This window comes from Lampetra planeri, chromosome 10 (genome assembly GCF_965212315.1).
Source record: "Lampetra planeri chromosome 10, kcLamPlan1.2.h2, whole genome shotgun sequence".
Classification (NCBI taxonomy): Eukaryota; Metazoa; Chordata; class Hyperoartia; order Petromyzontiformes; family Petromyzontidae; genus Lampetra; species Lampetra planeri.
In genome coordinates, this window is record NC_136116.1 from 10,642,417 (window position 1) to 10,662,692 (window position 20,276).

The 20,276-nt window shown below is 47.1% G+C and overlaps 1 protein-coding gene and 1 non-coding gene across 2 annotated transcripts; both read left to right on the forward strand.

Moving 5' to 3' along the window:
• The first annotated feature begins 254 nt into the window (after positions 1–254).
• On the forward strand, positions 255–361 carry LOC144721165 (U6 spliceosomal RNA). The gene has a single exon (XR_013585848.1). It is a non-coding gene; the product is annotated as a U6 spliceosomal RNA (small nuclear RNA).
• A 5,072-nt stretch (positions 362–5,433) lies between these two features.
• Positions 5,434–13,433, forward strand: LOC144721015 (sterol 26-hydroxylase, mitochondrial-like). The gene is made up of 6 exons (XM_078598294.1): positions 5,434–5,948; positions 6,519–6,682; positions 6,853–7,019; positions 7,589–7,670; positions 8,963–9,229; positions 12,521–13,433. The coding sequence occupies exons 1-6, from the start codon at positions 5,780–5,782 to the stop codon at positions 12,635–12,637; spliced, it is 966 nt and encodes a 321-aa protein (XP_078454420.1). The 5' UTR covers positions 5,434–5,779; the 3' UTR covers positions 12,638–13,433.
• The last annotated feature ends 6,843 nt before the right edge of the window (positions 13,434–20,276 follow it).

Here is a 20,276-nt window from a genome sequence, read left to right on the forward strand (position 1 = left end):
CACGTGCTCTCGTGCGTTGGGCAGCCCAGCCCCAGCGCTTGCCCTTAACCGTGCCCCGCACGGGGCTGCGCTCGTCGCAAGCCGCCCTCTGCTCCCGCGGTGCCGTCTCGAGGTCGGCCAGCGGCTCCTCCGTGGCAGACGCCACCGCGAGGAGGGGTGCTGATAACGGCAAGCTGGCGGGCAAGTTCGACTCGCCGACCGGGCAGCAGCCTCGGTCCGTGAAGGAGCTGCCCGGTGTGGGGATGCTGTCCTCTCTACTTGCTCCGGCAGTACATATACTAAAATTGGAACGATACAGAGAAGATTAGCATGGCCCCTGCGCAAGGATGACACGCAAATTCGTGAAGCGTTCTACTGGCTCGTCATCCGCGGCTATTTGAGCGAGTTCCACGAGCTGCAGGTGAGTGACGCATCCTCGATCATCGTCGATCATCATCAGCTCCGGCTGCTATTCTTTGTCAGCGCAACTTCGTCAGGTGTTTGCCGTGAGACGATGGGGGGAGGTGAGCTCAAATTAAGTTCTGCTTGAGGAACGTCTGCCGGGGAGATGGAGTGATGAAATGAGCTTGAGCGCGGGTGCTCGGTGGATTGTTGCATCGCAGGATCGTGCGATGGCGACGGACTTGGGGAAGCCTTCGTCCAGCAGTGGATTGATCATGGCTGGTGAGCAAAAAATGATTGGTCTTTCGTCACCCGCATGAAAAGTGGCCAACTACAAGAAACGTCTGACCTCTGTGATTGCCAACAAGGGTTTTGCCACCAAGTACTAAGTCATGTTTTGCAGAGGGGTCAAATACTTATTTCCCTCATTAAAATGCAAATCAATTTATAACATTTTTTACATGCGTTTTTCTGGATATTTTTTGTTGTTATTCTGTCTCTCACTGTTCAAATAAACCTACCATGAAAATTATAGACTGACCATTTTTTTGTCAGTGGGCAAACGTACAAAATCAGCAGGGGATCAAATACTTTTTTCCCTCACTGTATATTTGGCTGCAAACATTTTTGCTGTGAACTTACAACGTTAGATGGCACTTTACAATGTAGAAGGAAGCTATGCAAAGACAGCATTATATTGTAGAAGCAGGTGGACTTCTCCTCAACTCTGGCTGTCGCCTGATGAAGCTGGTTGTAATTACTGGCGAAACGTCGTACTCAGAATGTAAATGTTGTGGCTTGGCTCTCCAACACACCTGTGTGCTGTACTAATACACTACACTATACACTACACTATACATTACACTACTCTACACTATACACTACACACTAGTGCTGTACTAGTGACGAATTGCATGTTCTGTTTACTTGACAACCCTTACTAGTTTACCGTGTCGGGTGGTGGCGGGTTTAACGACACATGATTCTGTTGGTGTTTCGAAAATCGTTTTTACTTTGAGCGACGCACACTAATACCAAGTAATCAATGACGAGGGATGTTTGACCCAACAGATTATACATCACAAGCGCTTCGGTAACATGTGGACTACATACATGGGCCCGGAGCTGTTCGTCTGCCTTGCCGACCCAGACCTTATCGAACAGCTGATGAGACAGGAGGGACCTTACCCTGTGTAATAATTCTCCGGAGACGGATTCGGAATCTGTCTTCTTTATTTTCACTTCACGGTACACTTGTTCCCACACGCTCCGTTGCTGGCAGACAACGGAGAGCGGCAGACTCCCACAACTCCCACCGCGCACGTGGCACCCGGAGCCCCGTTCGCGCGTGGCTCTCACCCCGTTCAGTTCCCCGTCTCCCTCCCGATCATCCCTCTCTCCTCCCTCTTAATCCCTTCGTCACGTGGTCCCCCCAGCCAATCCTCCATGGGCAATCTCGACCGTTCTCGATGGTTCCCTGTCACTCCCGGGACCACGCCTCTTATCCGGATCCCCATTAGCTGGGGCCCCAATGGCTGGGCCAATCACCCCTGATGACATGCCGTGATCACGCCGGCCCCACGCTCCCTATCTCGACCCTTATTGGCTACAAGCAGGACCGGCAAGTCAATCCCCCACGTGAACCCACTATAGCTGTTATTACACCTGTGCGCTCAAGCATACCCGCCTGGGATGATTATCATATGATGCGGGGTCATTCCAAGGGCCTGCTAACCCAGTGAGTCCACCATGATGCCAGTGGTGTCTTGTTTTTTGATTGTGTACTCAGTGTCTACAAACAGCGCATTGGGTTTTCCAGTTTCACGTGATAATGAGTGCGGGTGGATTCATTCATGAACTGAATTGTGCTGGAAATGGCTTCATCGTCATTATTAGAGACCCCTAGACCCACAGAGAGACTGATAGACTTACATGGAGAGCCATTGAGAAAAGGAAATGTTCTGATTTCATCATCTGCGCTCTTCCACCATATGGCCACTGGTTTGGTGAAAGTGCAGCACTTGTCATCATCATCATCACCACCACCACCACCACCACCAAATATTGCCTTGAGGTTGAGTCAACCTAGGGGAGGCCCAGGACTGGTTTAGATAATTGTCATTGGTGTTGGCCGTGAGTGGGAATCGAACTGGAGTCACCGGGTTTACAGTGCAGCGTCCGCATCTTTGCCCACACCTCCGGATGAATGCAAACACACACACATGTGGTGGTGATGTTGGAACGCGCGCACACCGAACCCGGGTGAATCACAGTACTTACCAGTGCGGGGTCGTTGTGTTATCCCTGACCGGGGCCCCTCCTGAGGGGAGGGGGCTGTGGGGTGTGTGTGATCCTACAGAACCCCGCCCCTCGGTGGGAAATGGTACAAACCGGTGCAGGACAGTTGTGTTATCCATGACCAGGGCCCTCCTGAGGGGAGGGGGTTGTGGGATGTGTGTGATCCCACAGAAACCCGCCCCTCGGTGGGGAATTGTATAAAAGACGGGACTCTGAGAGCAGAAGGGCAGTTCGATCAAGCCAAGCCGAAGAACCAGCTGAAGACTGAAGTCCAGCTAGCTAGACCCTGGGACTCCTCTGACCCGCTGTCCTTCTAAGGGCCGGGCAGAGCAAGCCAGTGGTGCGACCCCAGAGCCACGAAGGCCGATGTCCTTTTCAGTGCCGGATTCGTGTGGCTGGTGGTCGAGACCTGTGCCGAAGCTGGGCCAGGTCAGTTAGTCTCCTTGAGAGGAGGATCGTAGAATAGAGGGAAGTAGAGGAGTTAACTTGGGGTATTAACTGGAGAATTACTTCCCTCGTTAGAACGGGTGAAGAGGCCGTTACCTCTTCAGGTGTGAGCTGTCGAGTTGAGAATAATAAATACGTGTTGCCTCAAGTTCAACCATCTCTGTCGTCATACAAGGCCACCACACACACATGGCCGATTACCGGAGCTGCTAGCCCCCCCCCCCTTTCCATCTCCACACCTGCAGGACGGGCGCCGACTGGAAACGTATGCGCGAAGTTCTCAACCAGCGCATGCTCAAGCCCAGGGAGGTGATGCAGTTTGCGGACCCCCTCAACGCCGTCGTCACAGAGCTGATGGGGCACGTGCGGGCGAGGCGCGGGCACGGCGCCGCTGCCGCCGTTTTCCCACTGCCGGACGTCGCTCAGCTGTTCTACCGATTCGCCTTTGAAGGTGCGCTCGCTCAGCCCGGCCCGCGGACCCGTGAATGCGGCGGCTGGGCCCGAAAGCGGCACAGCCACACTTTTGATGTCGTGATAAAGAATAACAAGTGTTCATTTATGACAGTAGCTTGGATTATTTAATGTTGTCCAGAACGATAGTCTGTAACTTTTGCAGTTTTTCTGTTTTTTTAATGAGAAAACGGCCTTGAAGTTGACCTAATTCAGATAAATCAAGAGCGATGAGTCACTCTTCCGCGTTGAACTCGTGACATCGCAACTGGCTCAAAGGGTGGTCCAAGTAGAAACGTGCCACTCCCTATCCAAGTTACGCAGCCTTGGTTGGTGTTCACTTCGCCTGGTGAGGCTACTGTGGGAATCCGGGCTGAGCCGATGGTACACGAATCGTGAACGGGGCTGACTTTCTTTGCAGCGGTCATGGTAACCCGGGCATAAAATAAACCAAATCATCTTCTTGGTTCTTTCGGTAAAGTCACGTAGAAGGGAAATAATAAAATATTAAAAATAAAACATAATAAAATACAATTCTCACGACGTTTCGGCCACAATGCAAGTAGCCGTTCTCAGGTGAAGAACAGGGCTGTCGGAAAGACTGCGTCTGAATGAACACCACCAAGCTTGGCAGCGTATATTTAAGCTGGGTTAGAGGAGGAGGGCGCCTTGACAAAGGAATATGCATATCAACAAAGGAATTTAGCATATTTATAGCAAATGCAAATATGGGATTAGTCACTACTTGTGGATTGTGTAGGTGCTAATATTATGCTCGTGTATTATGTAGGATTAGCAGTAATAAAAGGAAGGAATTTTAATAGTAAGGAGCTACAGCAGCCAAACCACCACGTAAAAAACTAAAATATAAACTACATCAATATCATCAATATACTCAATATATAAACTACATCAATATCATCAATATACTCAATATATTGAGTATATTGATGATATTGATGTAGTTTCTATTTTAGTTTTTTACGTGGTGGTTTGGCTGCTGCAGCTCCTTACTATTGTAATAAAAGACTCCGTCAGGCACTGCTGGTCTCCGCTTGTCTTTTATTCTGGTTCTTTCTACGCACCCCGCTGGTCTCCTCCGCGGACCAGCGTCGTTTCGCGCGCGCCCCCGCACGCAGTTCCTCCTCAGCTCCTCCACTTGTCCTCACACCCCGCTGGTCCTGACAAGGGACCAGCGTCTCCTCTCGCGTGCCACGCACGCTCCTCTCGCGTGCCCCGCACGCTCCTCTCGCGTGCCGCGCACGCTCCTCTCGCGTGCCCCGCACGCTCCTCCGTCACCTCCTTCTCCCGCTCCGCACACCGCTGGCCGACGGGGTGCCGAAGCCCCATCAGCCACGTGGCTGATGGCGCGGCGGCCACCCAACGTGGTCCCGCTTCTTCACTCCATCAACTGGCCTCGATCTCTTCCGGGCTCCCCTCTATATCGTCTCTCCCACGTGACCCTGACTCCTCCCGTTCCGGATCATCAGATCCGGCCTTCCCATACTGCCCTGCTGGCTCCACCTCCATTCACCTCGCTTCCCATTGGAGCCGAGGTGAACGGCGGCCCCTCCCACACGCCCCCCATACCAGGCTCCGCCCCCAATACCCCGGGCCGTGTGATTGGGCCAGAGCCCAGCAGCTACCCCATTTACGCTCGCATTACACTATTAAAATTCCTTCCCTTTATTACTGCTAATCCTACTTCCTCCCTTTATTACTGCTAATCCTACATAATACACGAGCATAATATGACCACCTACACATTCCACAAGTAGTGACTAATCCCATATCTGCATTTCCCATAAATATGCTAAATTCCTCTGTTCATATGCAAATTCCTTTGTCAAGGCGCCCTCATCCTCTAACCCAGCTTAAATATACGCTGCCAAGCTTGGTGGTGTTCATTCAGACGTTGTCTTTCCGACAGCCCTGTTCTTCACCTGAGGACGGCTGCTTGCGTTGTGGCCGAAACGTCGTGAGAATTGTATTTTATTATGTTTTATTTTTATTATTGTATTATTTCCCTTCTACGTGACTTTACCGAAAGAACCAAGAATATGAATCCCTGCAGTCACGAAAGCTTTAAATTGAAATTTAAACCAAATCATCTTTAAAACCACTACTTTTTTTCCAACGAAACGCCTCTTGTGCTCATCAATTGTTCGTGGTAGGCGTTACAACCGTTCTGTTTGAGACTCGAATGGGCTCGCTCGAGGAGACCGTCCCCAAGGAGACCCAGGACTTCATTCGTGCCATCGAGAGCATGCTGTCCACCACGATGTATGTGACGGCCCTACCTCGGTGGACTCGGCCACTCCTGCCCTTCTGGGGCCGCTTCGTCCAGGCGTGGGATGTCATCATCAACACCGGTGCGGTGTGTTGGCTTAGGTCAACTGTCATTATCCCCGACTGCGCTCACACGTTCCACCGCGACAAAAGTAGATGCTCAAGGCCTTGACTCACCACCCGAGCATTTGTCACTGGTAATACGTCACCAGATGAAGCATTTAAATGAAGCAACTATGGCAACTTGGTACCGCATAGCGGCGCAGGTCTGTCTAGCGAATGTAAAGAGTGTTAAGAAGTGGGTTTGATGAACAATGGTTGGTTTATAGAATACACAACCTCTGGCAGTCGTGTGACCTCTGTCATCTGATTGGAAGTTGCTATTCCAGTTGCCCACTCGGGGCAGCTGCAATCAGATTTTGTTCACATTTGAGCAACTCCATTTTTTACAACAGTAGAAAATGCGACCGGCACTCGTTCCTGTAACGATCGGCCCAGAATTGCTTCGTTACGTTATGGCCTTCGGGAAAAGATGAAAAGCTCAACACCTGTCTAACGGATTTTTTTGTCTGTACGGCACGACAATATTTAAAATGTTTTCCTCATTTTCTACCCACTGTCCTTGCGCCGATGTGGTGGCTCCGGCACCGCAGCGACGCGACTGATAAACGTCAAGCTGGCGGAGGTGAAGGATTGCATCTCCCGGGGGCAGGAGGTGCGCGGCGAGTACCTGACCTACTTGCTGGCGAGTGGTCGCCTCTCGCTGCCCGAAATCTACAGCAACACCACCGAGGTCCTGCTGGCTGGCGTGGACACCGTACGTTCGACTCCCATAGGTGGACAGCTACAGCCAGAGGCTGACACGGTCGGCAGTTGGCCGCGATCTTGCTGCCAGTCTGTCGGCGTCACCGTGCGTGAAGTGTGATCACCCCCCCCTCACCGCCGCCCTTGTTTTATCGTTGTTTGTTGACTGTTGGTCACTCACAGACGTCGAACACGCTCTCGTGGAGCCTCTACCACCTGGCTCGGATGCCCGCCTTGCAGGAGGCCCTGTGCCGTGAGGTCAATGCGGTCGTGCCTGGTGACGCCGTGCCGGGCATTGACGAAGTGGCCCGGATGCCACTCCTCAAGGCCGTCATCAAGGAGACGCTGAGGTGAGGTGTTCGGGGGGCAGCGAGGTGCGACCGCATGCGTGGTTGCTGCTGTGTCCACTCTGCGAGCTGTATGTATGCAAAGATGAAAGGGCCACTTGAAGCATTTTCAAGTAGTTCTGTTGAGATTCCCTTGTGAGGCCCATCTCGGACACATGGATTCGCGCCGCTCTTTAAGATTTCCGAATGGATTATTTTCTTCACGGCTTGACACCAATAGCACAGCGGGCGCCTCCATGACGAGATGTTAACTACCCCGCCTGGTACACAGGAGGTTGGGGGTTCGATCCTGACCCTGATGCCTGCTATATATTTGGAGTCTGCGTGTTCTTCTCGTGGTTGTGTCGATTTTATTTTTTATAGATCCTCCGGTTTTTCCCTCCACATTTGGCTGATAAGCCACTTCACGGAGCTATCATTTGTGGCTAGGTCACTTCTGAAAAAGAGCTGTATATCTCAGTGGGCCTTATCTAGTAAAATAAAGAATAGTTTACAGTTTAAAACACGATTTAGCACCGTTAACAATTCGCAGGTTTCTAAGCTCTAAATGTTTTTGCTGTTTATGTCCGCAGGTTGTACCCAGTGGTCTTCCAGAATGCGAGATACATCATGGATGATGGCGTGGTAGTCGGCGGGTACTCCTTGCCGAAAGGGGTAAACCGTGCTCGCGTTGAGCTCACTGCATACGTCACGTGGCAATTTTCCCCACATTCATTGGGTGTCGATTCAGCTGTAGAATTAAGTTCGGGACTTTTTTTTTTTCAAAATAAGTTATTTCTGTAAGTTGTAACTTTGACCGTTTTCTAAATGGCATCGTTTCTCTAATCACGGCTGCCGCTTTTGTCAAGTGTGGCGATTTACATGTTGTTTTTACTGTAGTGACTCGATTATAACGATCTGTAATTGTTCGAAAGCATCAGGCGTAGCCATTTGTAAAAATGACACTTAAATAACAGATCAAGATTAAATAACAGTCCTTCGTCATCAACTGTTAGATGAAAAACTTACCAAACCGTGGCAGTTATGGGGGTTGTTTGACCATACTTGTTTATTAATGCAAGTTGGTGAAATGGACAGCACAGAATCAAACTGACGTTGTCGTGCTCGTAGAAAAGTGTGCGAACTGCACCACAAATGGCCGTTGTGCGTGTACAGCACAGCCCTTTTTGTCAACTCACTTCTGGATGGAGGACCTCTCCATGCCACGTGGGTCATGAAGGTTGTTTACATACTTCACGCCGTTCAGGGTGGGTTGGTGAAATCGAGAAACATCGATGTGGAAGCATAGAGTCACAGTATAACAATGAATTTTTCCGCACTGCGCTTTGCAGCCTCCAACTTAGTCCCGCAAATGCCTATAACAACCTGGCGCATACCTGGTGGTCAAGGGCCATCCAGGTTCAACACTGTTCAGCTTCCAAGGTCTGATGAGATAGGGCACGTTTCAATGTGAATGGCACTTCTCAAATAAGTTGATTGGCCAATCCGTTGTGGTTTTTTTAATATCATGGCTCAAAGGCCCAAAACGCCAAGCGGTCAGCAACAAAAAATAACTACGTTACATGTACCAGATAAGATGTAAGGCTTTGATTGAGTTGAGAAAGCTTTTTTTAGACTTGGGCAGAAAAGAGGTAAATGGGGGGAGGGCTTTCCCAAGTTGAGCAGTGCCAAGAAAGAAGTAGAAAGAGAAAGGTTCTGACCGGCAGTAATCGTGGTGGTTGAACGCAGTGTGGATGAGATTAAACATATTATTCCAGTAGACCCGAGTCCTCCACAATGGTGGAGATTTCAACGAAAGGAATTTAGGAAAAACCGTTACCATGGCAGCAGCCGCGAGAAAATAGTGATGAGACAACTGACTGGCGGCCGGTGAGCGAGCGGAGTGAATCGGTGAATGTTTGATGGTCAGCCAACGTGATCGTTGCCCCCCGTCGCTGGCGCCGCAGACCCGCCTGTCGCTGTGCCACTACGTGCTCTCTATGGACGGAGAAATCTTCCCGAATCCGCGGGAGTTCCGGCCCCAGCGCTGGCTGCGGGGCAAGGACCGTGCCGCATGGCGGCACGGCAGTGGCGGGGAAGAGGAGGAAGAGGCTGCTGCTGCTGCCACCTCGGAGAGAACGCATCCCTTCGCCTACATCCCATTTGGCTTTGGGCTGCGTGGGTGCGTGGGACGCCGCATCGCCGAGCTCGAGATGCACCTCTGCCTGGCCAGGGTTGGTATCCCCAGACGAAGGTTTTATTGGTTTAACACGTCGCAGGCTTTCGCGACCAATATCATACATAATAGGGTTTTTTTGGGTTATATCGCATACATATAAATTTGTCATTAAACATGCCACCACCCGACACAGCCAATTAGTAAGGTTTGTCACGTAAACAGAACATGCCAATCGTTACAAGCCACAACATTTACAATCTGAGTACAAGCTAGTTTTAATTACTGGGTCCTCCAGTTTTTCCCTCCACATTTATAAACATGCGTTGAAAATATTTGGCCGCTATCAATTTCTACGTGATAAACCACTTCGTTAAACTCTCATTTGTGGCCAGGTTGCTTCTGAAAAGAAGATATATAGCTCAGTGTGCCTTACCTGGTAAAATAATAAAAAATGTTTCAGTAGTTTAAAAATTGCAATCCAAAGGTTACCTCCGATTTGCGTGGTTGGCTACACCAAAAAAAGTTCAACATACAAGGTGGTCTCCTGGCACGGTAGTTGAAACAATGGTGCTAGATTATTGAATCCCCTCCACCGCGTCTCTGTCCACTCAGCAGTATAAATTAGTAGACCACAGTCAATCGGCAGGTTGTGCGTGGTGCAGTATTGTGTGGAGGAGAATATGGATGAGGGCCTCCCTGTGCTGTGTGGGCTCGTGCGAGATATTTGTGCTGATCGGATTGGATGGAACGCGTAGATAAGTGTGGGTAATGATATTAATTTGCCGCGTTTTTCAGTTTACACCTCTTTGTAGTATTATGCATGCCAAGGTGCAGCTCACCAATCGATTCTGGGAGTTGACAATAAGAAGTAGAACTGGGATGTTTAGTCGATTAATTTGATTCGTCAACTAAAAATTGCAATCGTCAACTTGAGTGGTCGATTACCTGTGCTGCTCTAAAAATATGGCACTTCCTGGCTTCCGAAAGTGGGAAACCCCCAACAAAGCCCAGCGTGACGAGGCTGATGATGTCGGTGACAGTCACCAAACCTCACATATCACCTCCCGTCCAGTGGCACAACATGTGGGCGAGACATTTTTTTTCCGACACTTCCCCAACAACCTCTTCCGTGTTAATTTTAGAACTTTCGTGACTGCAGGAATTATTATTTGGTTCTTTCGGTTAAGTCACGTCTAAAGATAAAAATAATAAATTAAATTAAATAATAGAATACGACGTTTCGATTGCAACACAAGCAATCATCATCAGGTATAATGAAATAGCGACATAAAATCTAACCAGAAAACTATAGACAGACATATTAGCAGACAGATATCACCAAGATACATAGCTGGAGCAACACAGGTAACAGAGAGGGGTGATCGTCTCTGTGGGGTGGCCTTAAATAGACAGAGGGGGGGGCGGAGGCAGAGAGAAGGAAGGGGGGTTAGAGAAAAAATTAGCATATCAATGAGTGGTCAACAGACGTGGTGCTGCACGGCAAGTAAGCCTGAAAATCAGGAGGACACACTAAAATTAAATAACCTAGTAAAATATCGAAATGTAATGTAATACAACACAGAGGGTCGGTCAACACACAATTAACGCATAGCCTGGTTGATTACGTATTTCAAAGATTGCTAAGTTAGAATTTAAGTGCTCCCGCTATGTATATTGGTGATATCTGTCTGCTAATATGTCTGTCTATAGTTTTCTGGTTAGATTTTATGTCGCTATTTCATTATACCTGATGATGATTGCTTGTGTTGCAATCGAAACGTCGTATTCTATTATTTAATTTAATTTATTATTTTATCTTTAGACGTGACTTAACCGAAAGAACCAAATAATAATTCCGGCAGTCACGAAAGTTCTAAAATTAAGATTGAACCACTTCTACGGGGAAGTTTTAAGCTTATCTTTTTTCTCTCTCTCTGGCGACTTGTTTTCTCTGCCTGTGTCCTCTTTAGAATGTTCACACTTAAATTCTAACTTAGCAATCTTTGAAATACGTAATCAACCAGGCTATGCGTTAATTGTGTGTTGACCGACCCTCTGTGTTGTATTACATTACATTTCGATATTTTACTAGGTTATTTAATTTTAGTGTCCTCCTGATTTTCAGGCTTACTTGCCGTGCAGCACCACGTCTGTTGACCACTCATTGATATGCTAATTTTTTCTCTAACCCCACTTCCTTCTCTCTGCCTCCGCCCCCCCCTCTGTCTATTTAAGGCCACCCCACAGAGACGATCACCCCTCTCTGTTACCTGTTTTGCTCCCGCTATGTATCTTGGTGATATCTGTCTGCTAATATGTCTGTCTATAGTTTTCTGGTTAGATTTTATGTCGCTATTTCATTATACCTGATGATGATTGCTTGTGTTGCAATCGAAACGTCGTATTCTATTATTTAATTTAATTTATTATTTTATCTTTAGACGTGACTTAACCGAAAGAACCAAATAATAAAAACTCTTCCGTGTTATTCGATTCTCTCATTAATCGAACCGCCAATCGGTAGAGTAACGACTACTTACTAACCCCATTGGAACCTCCTTTGCCAGTATCAAAATATGATAATTGTATTTTTACCCTTTTATCTGGCAACAAAACTGACACCTTTTTTTACAAGGAGTCATGTTGGCATTGACCACAATACCTGTGGTCGGAATGCAAATAAAAAACACAACTCTGATAATGTATGCACTGTCTTTAAAATTGATTGGTCCACACCCGAGACAGCTTTTCTTAGAGCCTAGGTTCACATGGTGTTGAACCAGATGACGCCAAAAGGCGCACAACTCAAAGACAATGCACCATCAGAGCATGAGAGCTCGGGGTAAGCATTTACACCATTGGAACCTCCTTTGCCAGTAGCAAAATATGATAATTGTTTTTTTACCCTTTTATCTGGCAACAAAACTGACACCTTTTTTTACAAGGAGTCATGTTGGCATTGACCACAATACCTGCGGTCGGAATGAAAACAAAAAACACAACTCTGATAATGTATTCACTGTCCTTGAAATTGATTGGTCCACACCCGAGACAGCTTTTCTTAGAGCCTAGTCTCACATGGTGTTGGACCAGATGACGCCAAAAGGCGCACAACCGTGTATTTCATTTTAGTCATTTCATTTTAGTCACCTATTTTTTTAAACAACTTAATGCACTCTAATGTGGCGGGGGGGGGGGGGGAGAAGAGGACTGTGGAATCGACAGTTGTGCAAAAGGCCGAACACCCCTGGCCGTATCGTCACGCGAGATGGCGACGTTATTTGGTTTCTCCCCGAATCTCTGCGAACGTTCTCTCTGTCACCGCGCGCGCTGCTTGCTCCCGCAGTTTGTGAAGACGTTCGAGATGATGCCCGAGCCCGGCGCGGAACAAGTTCTGCCAAAAACGCAGGCCGTCCTCGTTCCCTCCGCCCCCATCAACCTCTTGCTGCGTGAGAGACTCTGAGGAGAAGAAACTAAAGAAGAAGAACGATACAGAGAGAAGGCCATAATATCTATATTTTTGGGTTAGATCGCGAAAATATATAAATGTGTCATTAAACTCGCCACCACTCAACACAGCCAACTAGTAAGGTTTGTCACATAAACAGAACATGCCAACTTGTTACTAGTGCAGCACACCGGTGTGTTGGAGAGCAATGTCACAACATGTACAATCTAAGTACGACGTTTCGCCAGTAATTACAACTAGCTTCATCAGCCGACAGCCATATTTGTAAAAGCCTACCTGTTCAACAGAGAGGAAGGTCGATTGCAATATTTGCATGGTCGTGGACTCTGGTTTTAGGGAATTTTGGGTGCAATGGCTCACTCTCCCGGTGATTTTATTACTTTTCGAAATTTCAGCGTCTCGAATTCGAATGAAGAAATAATGATTTGTTTGACATTGCGACGAATGGTCGTGCCTCTCGTGGCTGCTGTAGAACTAGTGTGAATCCATTACAAATAAGGTGACTTGAAACAAATATTTGTTACGTGCAATTTAATGCCACATGCGTTGTGAGCTTAATAATACCTTTTGATCAGTTGATGCTTCTTGACACATCCGGGTGGCAAGTAATTACGCATTGGATTAAATTCATTTGTTGCGCTCAAAATACATGCATCTCATCGTGCGTGTGTGAGAGTCAGTGATTTACGATGTATGTACGCAAAATAATACGTGTAACCGGCTCGCCCTATCCCTCTCCTACCGTGATCGTCACGAGGGGACAAGCCGGTTAATAAAGATAATAATAGACGCTGAGTGGGTTTTCTGCGTTGTGTTCTGCCCTCCTCTTGAGGATCGAGTGACTTCCACCACCGTGGGACACCAGAGGGTTGTGGAACTGCAACTCTATATTTCAAAGTGTTCTTCTGAGGAGCACTCGTGCATCTGCAATCACGACCAGATGCACACCAATCGACCCCACGTTAAAACACAGCACCTCGCTGCTCAATCCCTGTACAGCGTCGATGCGAATCTGAATAGGTTCCCCGTACCCTGAATGGATTACTCCACTGGTAGGCATGGCCTGTTGTGCAGTCACGTGAGTCGTTGGGGTCCACTCCATGGTCATCATTAACTTAATTCACAATTATACGTGTGATTCATAACATAATACCTGTCAACCCATATATGGGTTACCCGTATTCTTGTACAGGGAAATTGCGTTGTTAGGTTCATACGGCGTACAGCCGTTTCAATACGGGCAAAAATAAAAAAAAAATTCGTCTGTGTTTCTCCCTTGTGATGGGACTTTGTAGGATGAACGTTGAGATTGATAAGGGCACGGAGTGACCAATAAGATCTAAATTAGTCTGTAATAGTCTCTGTGTGAAGTATACTTGTGCAGATTACCATATATGGGAGGGGTGTAATAAGTAAAAAGGTGAAAACAACTGACAAGAAACCGGTCTTTCCAAGCATAATCGTCGATTTTGTGGGTCGTATCTCACCTCTACAATAATAATTCCCTTTATCAAAGAAATCTTCCGAGTCTGAACACTCTTTATTAGAAGAAACCTGCAAAGAGACACTTGGCCATTCCACGATTATGTGTTTGGCTTCATGTGAGAGGTAATGAAATACCCGGAGAAAGCCTGCATGAGGTAGTAAGTACTGTATGGATGTTGAACTTATATCGCACCGTACGTAGCCAACCATGCTAATCGGAGGTGCAGGGGAAGAACAACAAACTAAACGCAGAAATATTTCCTAAAGAAATACGTTTTCAATCTAGCTCCAGTGGCTTCCTAATATCGGAAGGCAGAGTGTTCCGGACGGCCGCAGAAGCGCATCTGAAAGCGCGCGATGTGGTGACCATTGTCTTTGTTCGATAGTTCGCCAAAAGCCGTTTCTATCAGCATGGCCGGAGTTTTCGTGATGGTCTATGCTTCTTGACGAGATCAGCAAGGTATTGTGGTTAATTTGTGGCAAGCACTTTGCGTGTAATGAGTACGACCATATAATGTATTCGTTCGGCAACTGGAAGCCAATGCAGCTCAGTGAGCACTGAATGGACATGGTCGGACCTTGCAGTACCCAACACTCAAAGAGCTTCACGTAGATTCATTTAAGTATCCATCACTATACTGGCATCCCTGGCCACCTCGCAACCCAGGCGTACAACACCTTGTATTCGGAGGCAAGTAATCACCAGGCTCAAACGTGCTCAACTTCTGAGATTGGACAAGATCAAGGTTACCGTTGAAACATGCCACCTGAAAAAACGTATTGATTTTAAATAGACCCATGGCACGTTTAGCGCAAGCCATTGTTTGTAGTGGCGTGGGTCTTGGTGAAATGGGGGCCTCGTGTACGATTTCCCACCTCTTTGTAACCCTGCGCCTGGACCCCCAATGGGCCCCGGTACATTTGCACTGCCAAAACACTCGGCGACCATGCCACGAAAGGTTTTGCAAGTGTCGTGACCATAATTTAGCTAAATAAAAAAATAGCTTGCACTCGCTGCACGCAGTATCACAATGAATTGTGCAACAACAGATCTGGTCGTGTTCCCTTGTTAGAGGTTGTCTCCGGGTGAAACTGGTGCTTGGAAATAATCGTCATACAAATGAAGAATTGAGTCCACTTTAGATTATGCCGATTATTAAACTATATTAACCTGAACAATAAAATCAACTGACTAATGCTCATAATTGTAGTAGTAGTAGTCGGAGCAGCGTGGAATGAAATTACATTCAACCCAAATGCAAACGATTTCAGGTTGCAGGTATAATTTCTAACTATTATTTGCGTAAGTCTGAGCTTGACCTTACAGCACGGCCTTGCGTACAAGTACCAACGCGTGTGTCCAAAGTTAAGCACCACACACACACTTTTGTTGGACGATGGCAACAGTGGTGCCTTTGACCGTGCGGGCTTATTTTGGAAAGCGCTTTCTTTCCACAAGAGGTGTTTAGTGTCGGCCGAAAGTGTTTCAGAGTGCGACCTCTGTGAATTCATGAAATACCCTGTGAAATTAGAAACACAAACAAAAAAAGAGAAAGACCCGGGAGCCAAGGCTTCACTGAACGGAGGTAACCAGCGGCAAGGAATGACCTGCGACGCAGTGGAGTGGCCCACAGATAAATGCCGTCTATGTGTGTGGCTGCACAAGGGGGCAGTGCTGGGCTGGCCTCTGAGCATTCCAGGCAAGGTGCTTTGTGCACTTTGCTGCAGAGGTTGAGCTCGTGTAGGATATGGAATCGGGAACTAAAGCACCGGTTCAGAGTGTGCGCGACATTGGCATGGGTGATAAATGTCAGAAGAAAAACAATATCAAAGAGTAGGCACTTGTACGAGAAGCCTACGCTATCCTGGGCCAAAGTTAATTGATACATTATTTTTTTCCTCCCAGGAGCAAAATGCATATTAATGGTAGGCATTCAGGGCGGTAAGCTGCTGCCTACTCAGTGTTATGTTTGTGCGTCGAGACCGGCAGTTTGAGCCGCTAACAATTTTGCATTTGACTTGTAAAGCACCAATTTCGCAATCTCTACTCCGGGGGTGGGATGGGGGGGGGGGGTAATGTTATATATATATAGTGCGTGTGTGTGTGTGTTGAAGTGGTGGATATGAGGGGTAAGTTCAAGTGAGTGAGGACACGGGCTAAAACAAAAGGGGGCAGTGATCATGGTGGAGTGATTTTGGAAAACAATCACTTGTCGATCAAAAAAAGCCCTCTTAAATTCGTACACACATCGGGAGCTTAATATCATTGATGAATCGACGCATCCGTTACGCCTCTGTTCATGAGACTAATTAGGGAGGCAATCAGCGCCAAAATCTGGTCGGAAGGATGCAGCATGCGCCACACAAAACTGCGCCACCCTGGCCTGATGAAACCTGTGCCGCGAGTAATGACGCGGTTCTCATGCGCGAGACAGCGCGCGCTCCTTAATGGGACCGCAACATCTGGCCCCTTCTTGTTCAACTCCGTTCCTGCGCTGAATGCCAATGCCGATCTGCCCGTAACGATGCAATTATTCCACCGCGCTATTTACCGCGCATATTAATTTTTTTACGCAACACGTAGTGCGCCGCTGCGATGATTGTAAGTCGGAGGACGAGATTCCGTGAACTGTAAATAAAGTGAGGCAATTTTCATTGAGTCTCTTTTGACACCACTCTCTTTTGTGCAGGTTTTGGTTCTGCAGTAAAGATGAATAGAAAGAGTTTGTGGTCGTTGGCCAATCCGGCAAATGGATTAATCCCTCAGCGTTGCAGTGTCGTTCTTTTGGTACTTTTTGGCCATGCTTCACCACGCTGGTCGATTTAATTCAGTGAAACGGATGTCCCAGGACCGGTTCAGGTTTCACATGCAATTGATGATAGTGGTGGGTGGGATAAACTTAAAAAAAAAAAATTCCCAGGTAAGGTATCATTGATGAATCGACGCATCCGTTACGCTATATAGCTATTTTTCAGAAGCGACCTGGCCAACAATTATAGCGCAACGAAGCGGCGTATCACGTGGAAATGCGTAGCAGCCAAACACTCTGAACGCATGTAGATTCTAAATGTGGAGTGAAAAACCTGATAATGACCCGGATAAAAATCCGCGCGACCACAGTGAGAACGTGCAAAGTCCAAATATACAGCAGGCGTCAGGATGGGGATCGAATCAACGACCTCCTGTATACCCGGCGAGATAATTAACATTTCGCCAGCGTGGCGCCCATAGGAATTTTACTCAAGGTTGCCAGATTTGTAGATTATTGCGAGAAGCATTGCACCACCACTCCATTGGTTCGGCAGTGCTGATGTTAAAATGCAGACATTAAGATTTAGGAGTTTGGTTCTGAAGCATTTTTTTGCATTGCGCACAAATTTTTATGGAAACATTGTGAAATGATTCACGCATTCGTAAATTTTTAAAGCAAAATGCATTTCTGTTGATTGGAGAATTAAGCTAAAAGTATTTCAGTTGAACTGTGTTACTTAGAGGCTCAAGCAACATACTGTTGGAACGATAGTAAACTAATTAATATATAAATGTATGCCGTACACGAGGCGTGTAATGGTTCATCCCCCGGTGAGTTGATGAATTGTCACTACTTAGCGCGATGAACTAATTACATGTGGCCTACGACAATACAAATCGAGAATTATGTCGTTCCTACATGCATGATTCGATGCACGTATCGTGAGGGAGAATCCTGTTAAACACTGAATTGATTCCACGTCAAAACACTACCGTGCACCCATATCTAAAATCATCATCATAATCACCGCGATGGGCCATCATCAATCCACTACTGGATGGATGTCTCCGAAAGCCACCGGCCAGCTGTCGCGATCTCACGATGTAATAATTCCGCGAAGGTGTCGGAAATATGCGCACCTGTATGCAACCGGCCACCCACTCGTGCATCTGCTTTTGACAGGTGCGTTTAAAATGGCCATTCGCGCACGTGCACGCACACGTTCGTATATTCACGCTGCAAAGCGCAGCGGCGCAGCCACCACCGAGTGTGGATTAAAGAAGGCTCTTGTCGGACTTGAGGTGACCCGGATGTGCTGCTGGATGAGAAGATCGAATGCATGGAACACGGTGGGAGACGCAAATGCCTTTGACTACAGACAAAGCCTCTGTCTTTTTTTTGTATTAGATCAAAGGCCGTCTGGCTGTAAGAGCACTGAAAAAAGTGCAATAGGGAGGGCACTGGCCCAGCACTGTGACATCACCAATTGCATTCCACAGTCCACAGCGAACCAACAGTCTGGTCTGGGCTAGGGAAAGCTGAACGAATTATAAATACTTTGGCGGAAATGCCTACGTCCGAACAGCCAAACTACGAGACGCATTTACAGGACTCTGGGCGCAGGTTGGAACACGTCCAAGGCCGAATAGAACTGAGAGGAGCACGCTTAGACAACTTCGACATGTTTATAGTATGAGGATGGTGGAGATGGCTTCGGTTCGGAAGCTCTCGGTGTGTAATGTCAGAGTTTACGGGGAGATTCTCACGTGGCTGACATCCAAGCACCGAGTTTTACTAATTATTTCAGCCGGCGAGTACTCCGATGGGTTTATTTTATGACGAGGGGTGAGTTATGTTGTTATGCGTGCTTGCCCCTCGCATCATTGGATTGTATTTCGAGAGGACGTTGTTGAGTCAGTTTAAAATTGTAAAAATCATAAGTAAAAAAGACCCATTCACTCGTAAATGTGCAGTTGGTTTCGTTTTTTTATTCGAACGTCGCGGGCCTGAATGGGACATTCGTGGGTGAAATGCTTTGTGGTGACAAGAGCGCCACGCTACAATATTTGTTATCCTGATTAATTTCAGCCTCAATAGTCGAGGAACACCGTTCTAGGAGTGCCGCATCCATCATGGATATTTTTTATAACCCTGTTCATAGGAAAATAGGAATATAGGGTACAATAATGTACGATTATTATGATTAGTTGTAATTTTCACTCTCACGGATGTGCCTTGATACCGATAATTCATACTTTAAGCCAGCCCAGCAGTGTTCCGGAAAATCTAAAGTGAGAAATCAGGCCCTGCCAGTATCTAAAATATTGGTTGAGTGATTTTGATATCGACTAGTGATTGAAAATGAGTGTTTACTCGAGTTGAATTTAAACCACAGTGATGAGGACAAAATCATTTGGAGGAGTCCTTGCAAAGACAAAGATGCCCTCTATAGCATGAACAGACTTTTGGGGCAAGTGCTGTTAGAGAGAATCTTTGAAGGCTAGCAAGGCACACGAGATGGGTGGGTGGCCAACACCATGCCCGTCCGCCTTTGTCTCCCCAATGGTAATGTCTACACACCGCTCATTGAGGCTGAGTCGACCTAGGGGAAGCCCATTGCCACTGACATCCCAGTTATACACACGCAATCCCCCACCTGCATTTACAGCTTTAGGGAAATGAAAACCCTGTGGTTGGGCATTTTGCCAGCCACCTGTTTGCTCATACGGGATCACCACGTGCATCGTAAAGTGACCATTAAAAGGGGAACGATGCTGTGAGGCTCAAGCAAATGATGTTTCATGATTAGGCAACGGTTAGAGTTCCATGAGCTAGTTAAAGATTACATAAACGATGGGGTACTGTTGACAGGGCTATGACCAAATCACCTGGAATGCACCCGATCTTGTCAGATCTCAGAAGCTAAGCAGGCTGGAGACTGGATAGGGCTTAGATAGGCGACGTAACATGTAGAAGATGTGGGCTGCGGCGTGGGAGGGTGCAGCGGGTTATGTTGTCAATATTTATTGTCTTCACCAACTGGCACTGACCAGTGTGGTGAAGTATGGTTACATACCCCAAGCAAGTATCAGAATCATAAAATGTATTTATACTGGAAAAATCCGATGAGCTATACAGCTCTTTTTGACAGATGTCCATTAGGTTTTTTTCTCACAAACTCAATGCACAGCATTGGGAATCCCTCATCCATCAGTGGATTAACAAAAATGCTATGCATGTGTAATGTAGCTCTCAGAGACACCGTCTTGTTCAGTTATATGTATAGTTATTATGAATAAAGTCCGCCGACTCACTGATAATGTAACGAGTAACCGCGAGTGACTATATACACTTGGGTAACTGAGATAACTCTATTCTGAGACAACATAACTCTA

Bases quoted from the DNA above. Each gene is read 5' to 3' on its own strand.
- LOC144721015 (XM_078598294.1), top strand. From the start codon at position 5,780: ATGGGCTCGCTCGAGGAGACCGTCCCCAAGGAGACCCAGGACTTCATT. The intron at 5,949-6,518 runs GTGCGGTGTGTT...CCGGCACCGCAG, and splicing joins GGATGTCATCATCAACACCG to CGACGCGACTGATAAACGTC. The intron at 9,230-12,520 runs GTTGGTATCCCC...TTGCTCCCGCAG, and splicing joins TGCACCTCTGCCTGGCCAGG to TTTGTGAAGACGTTCGAGAT.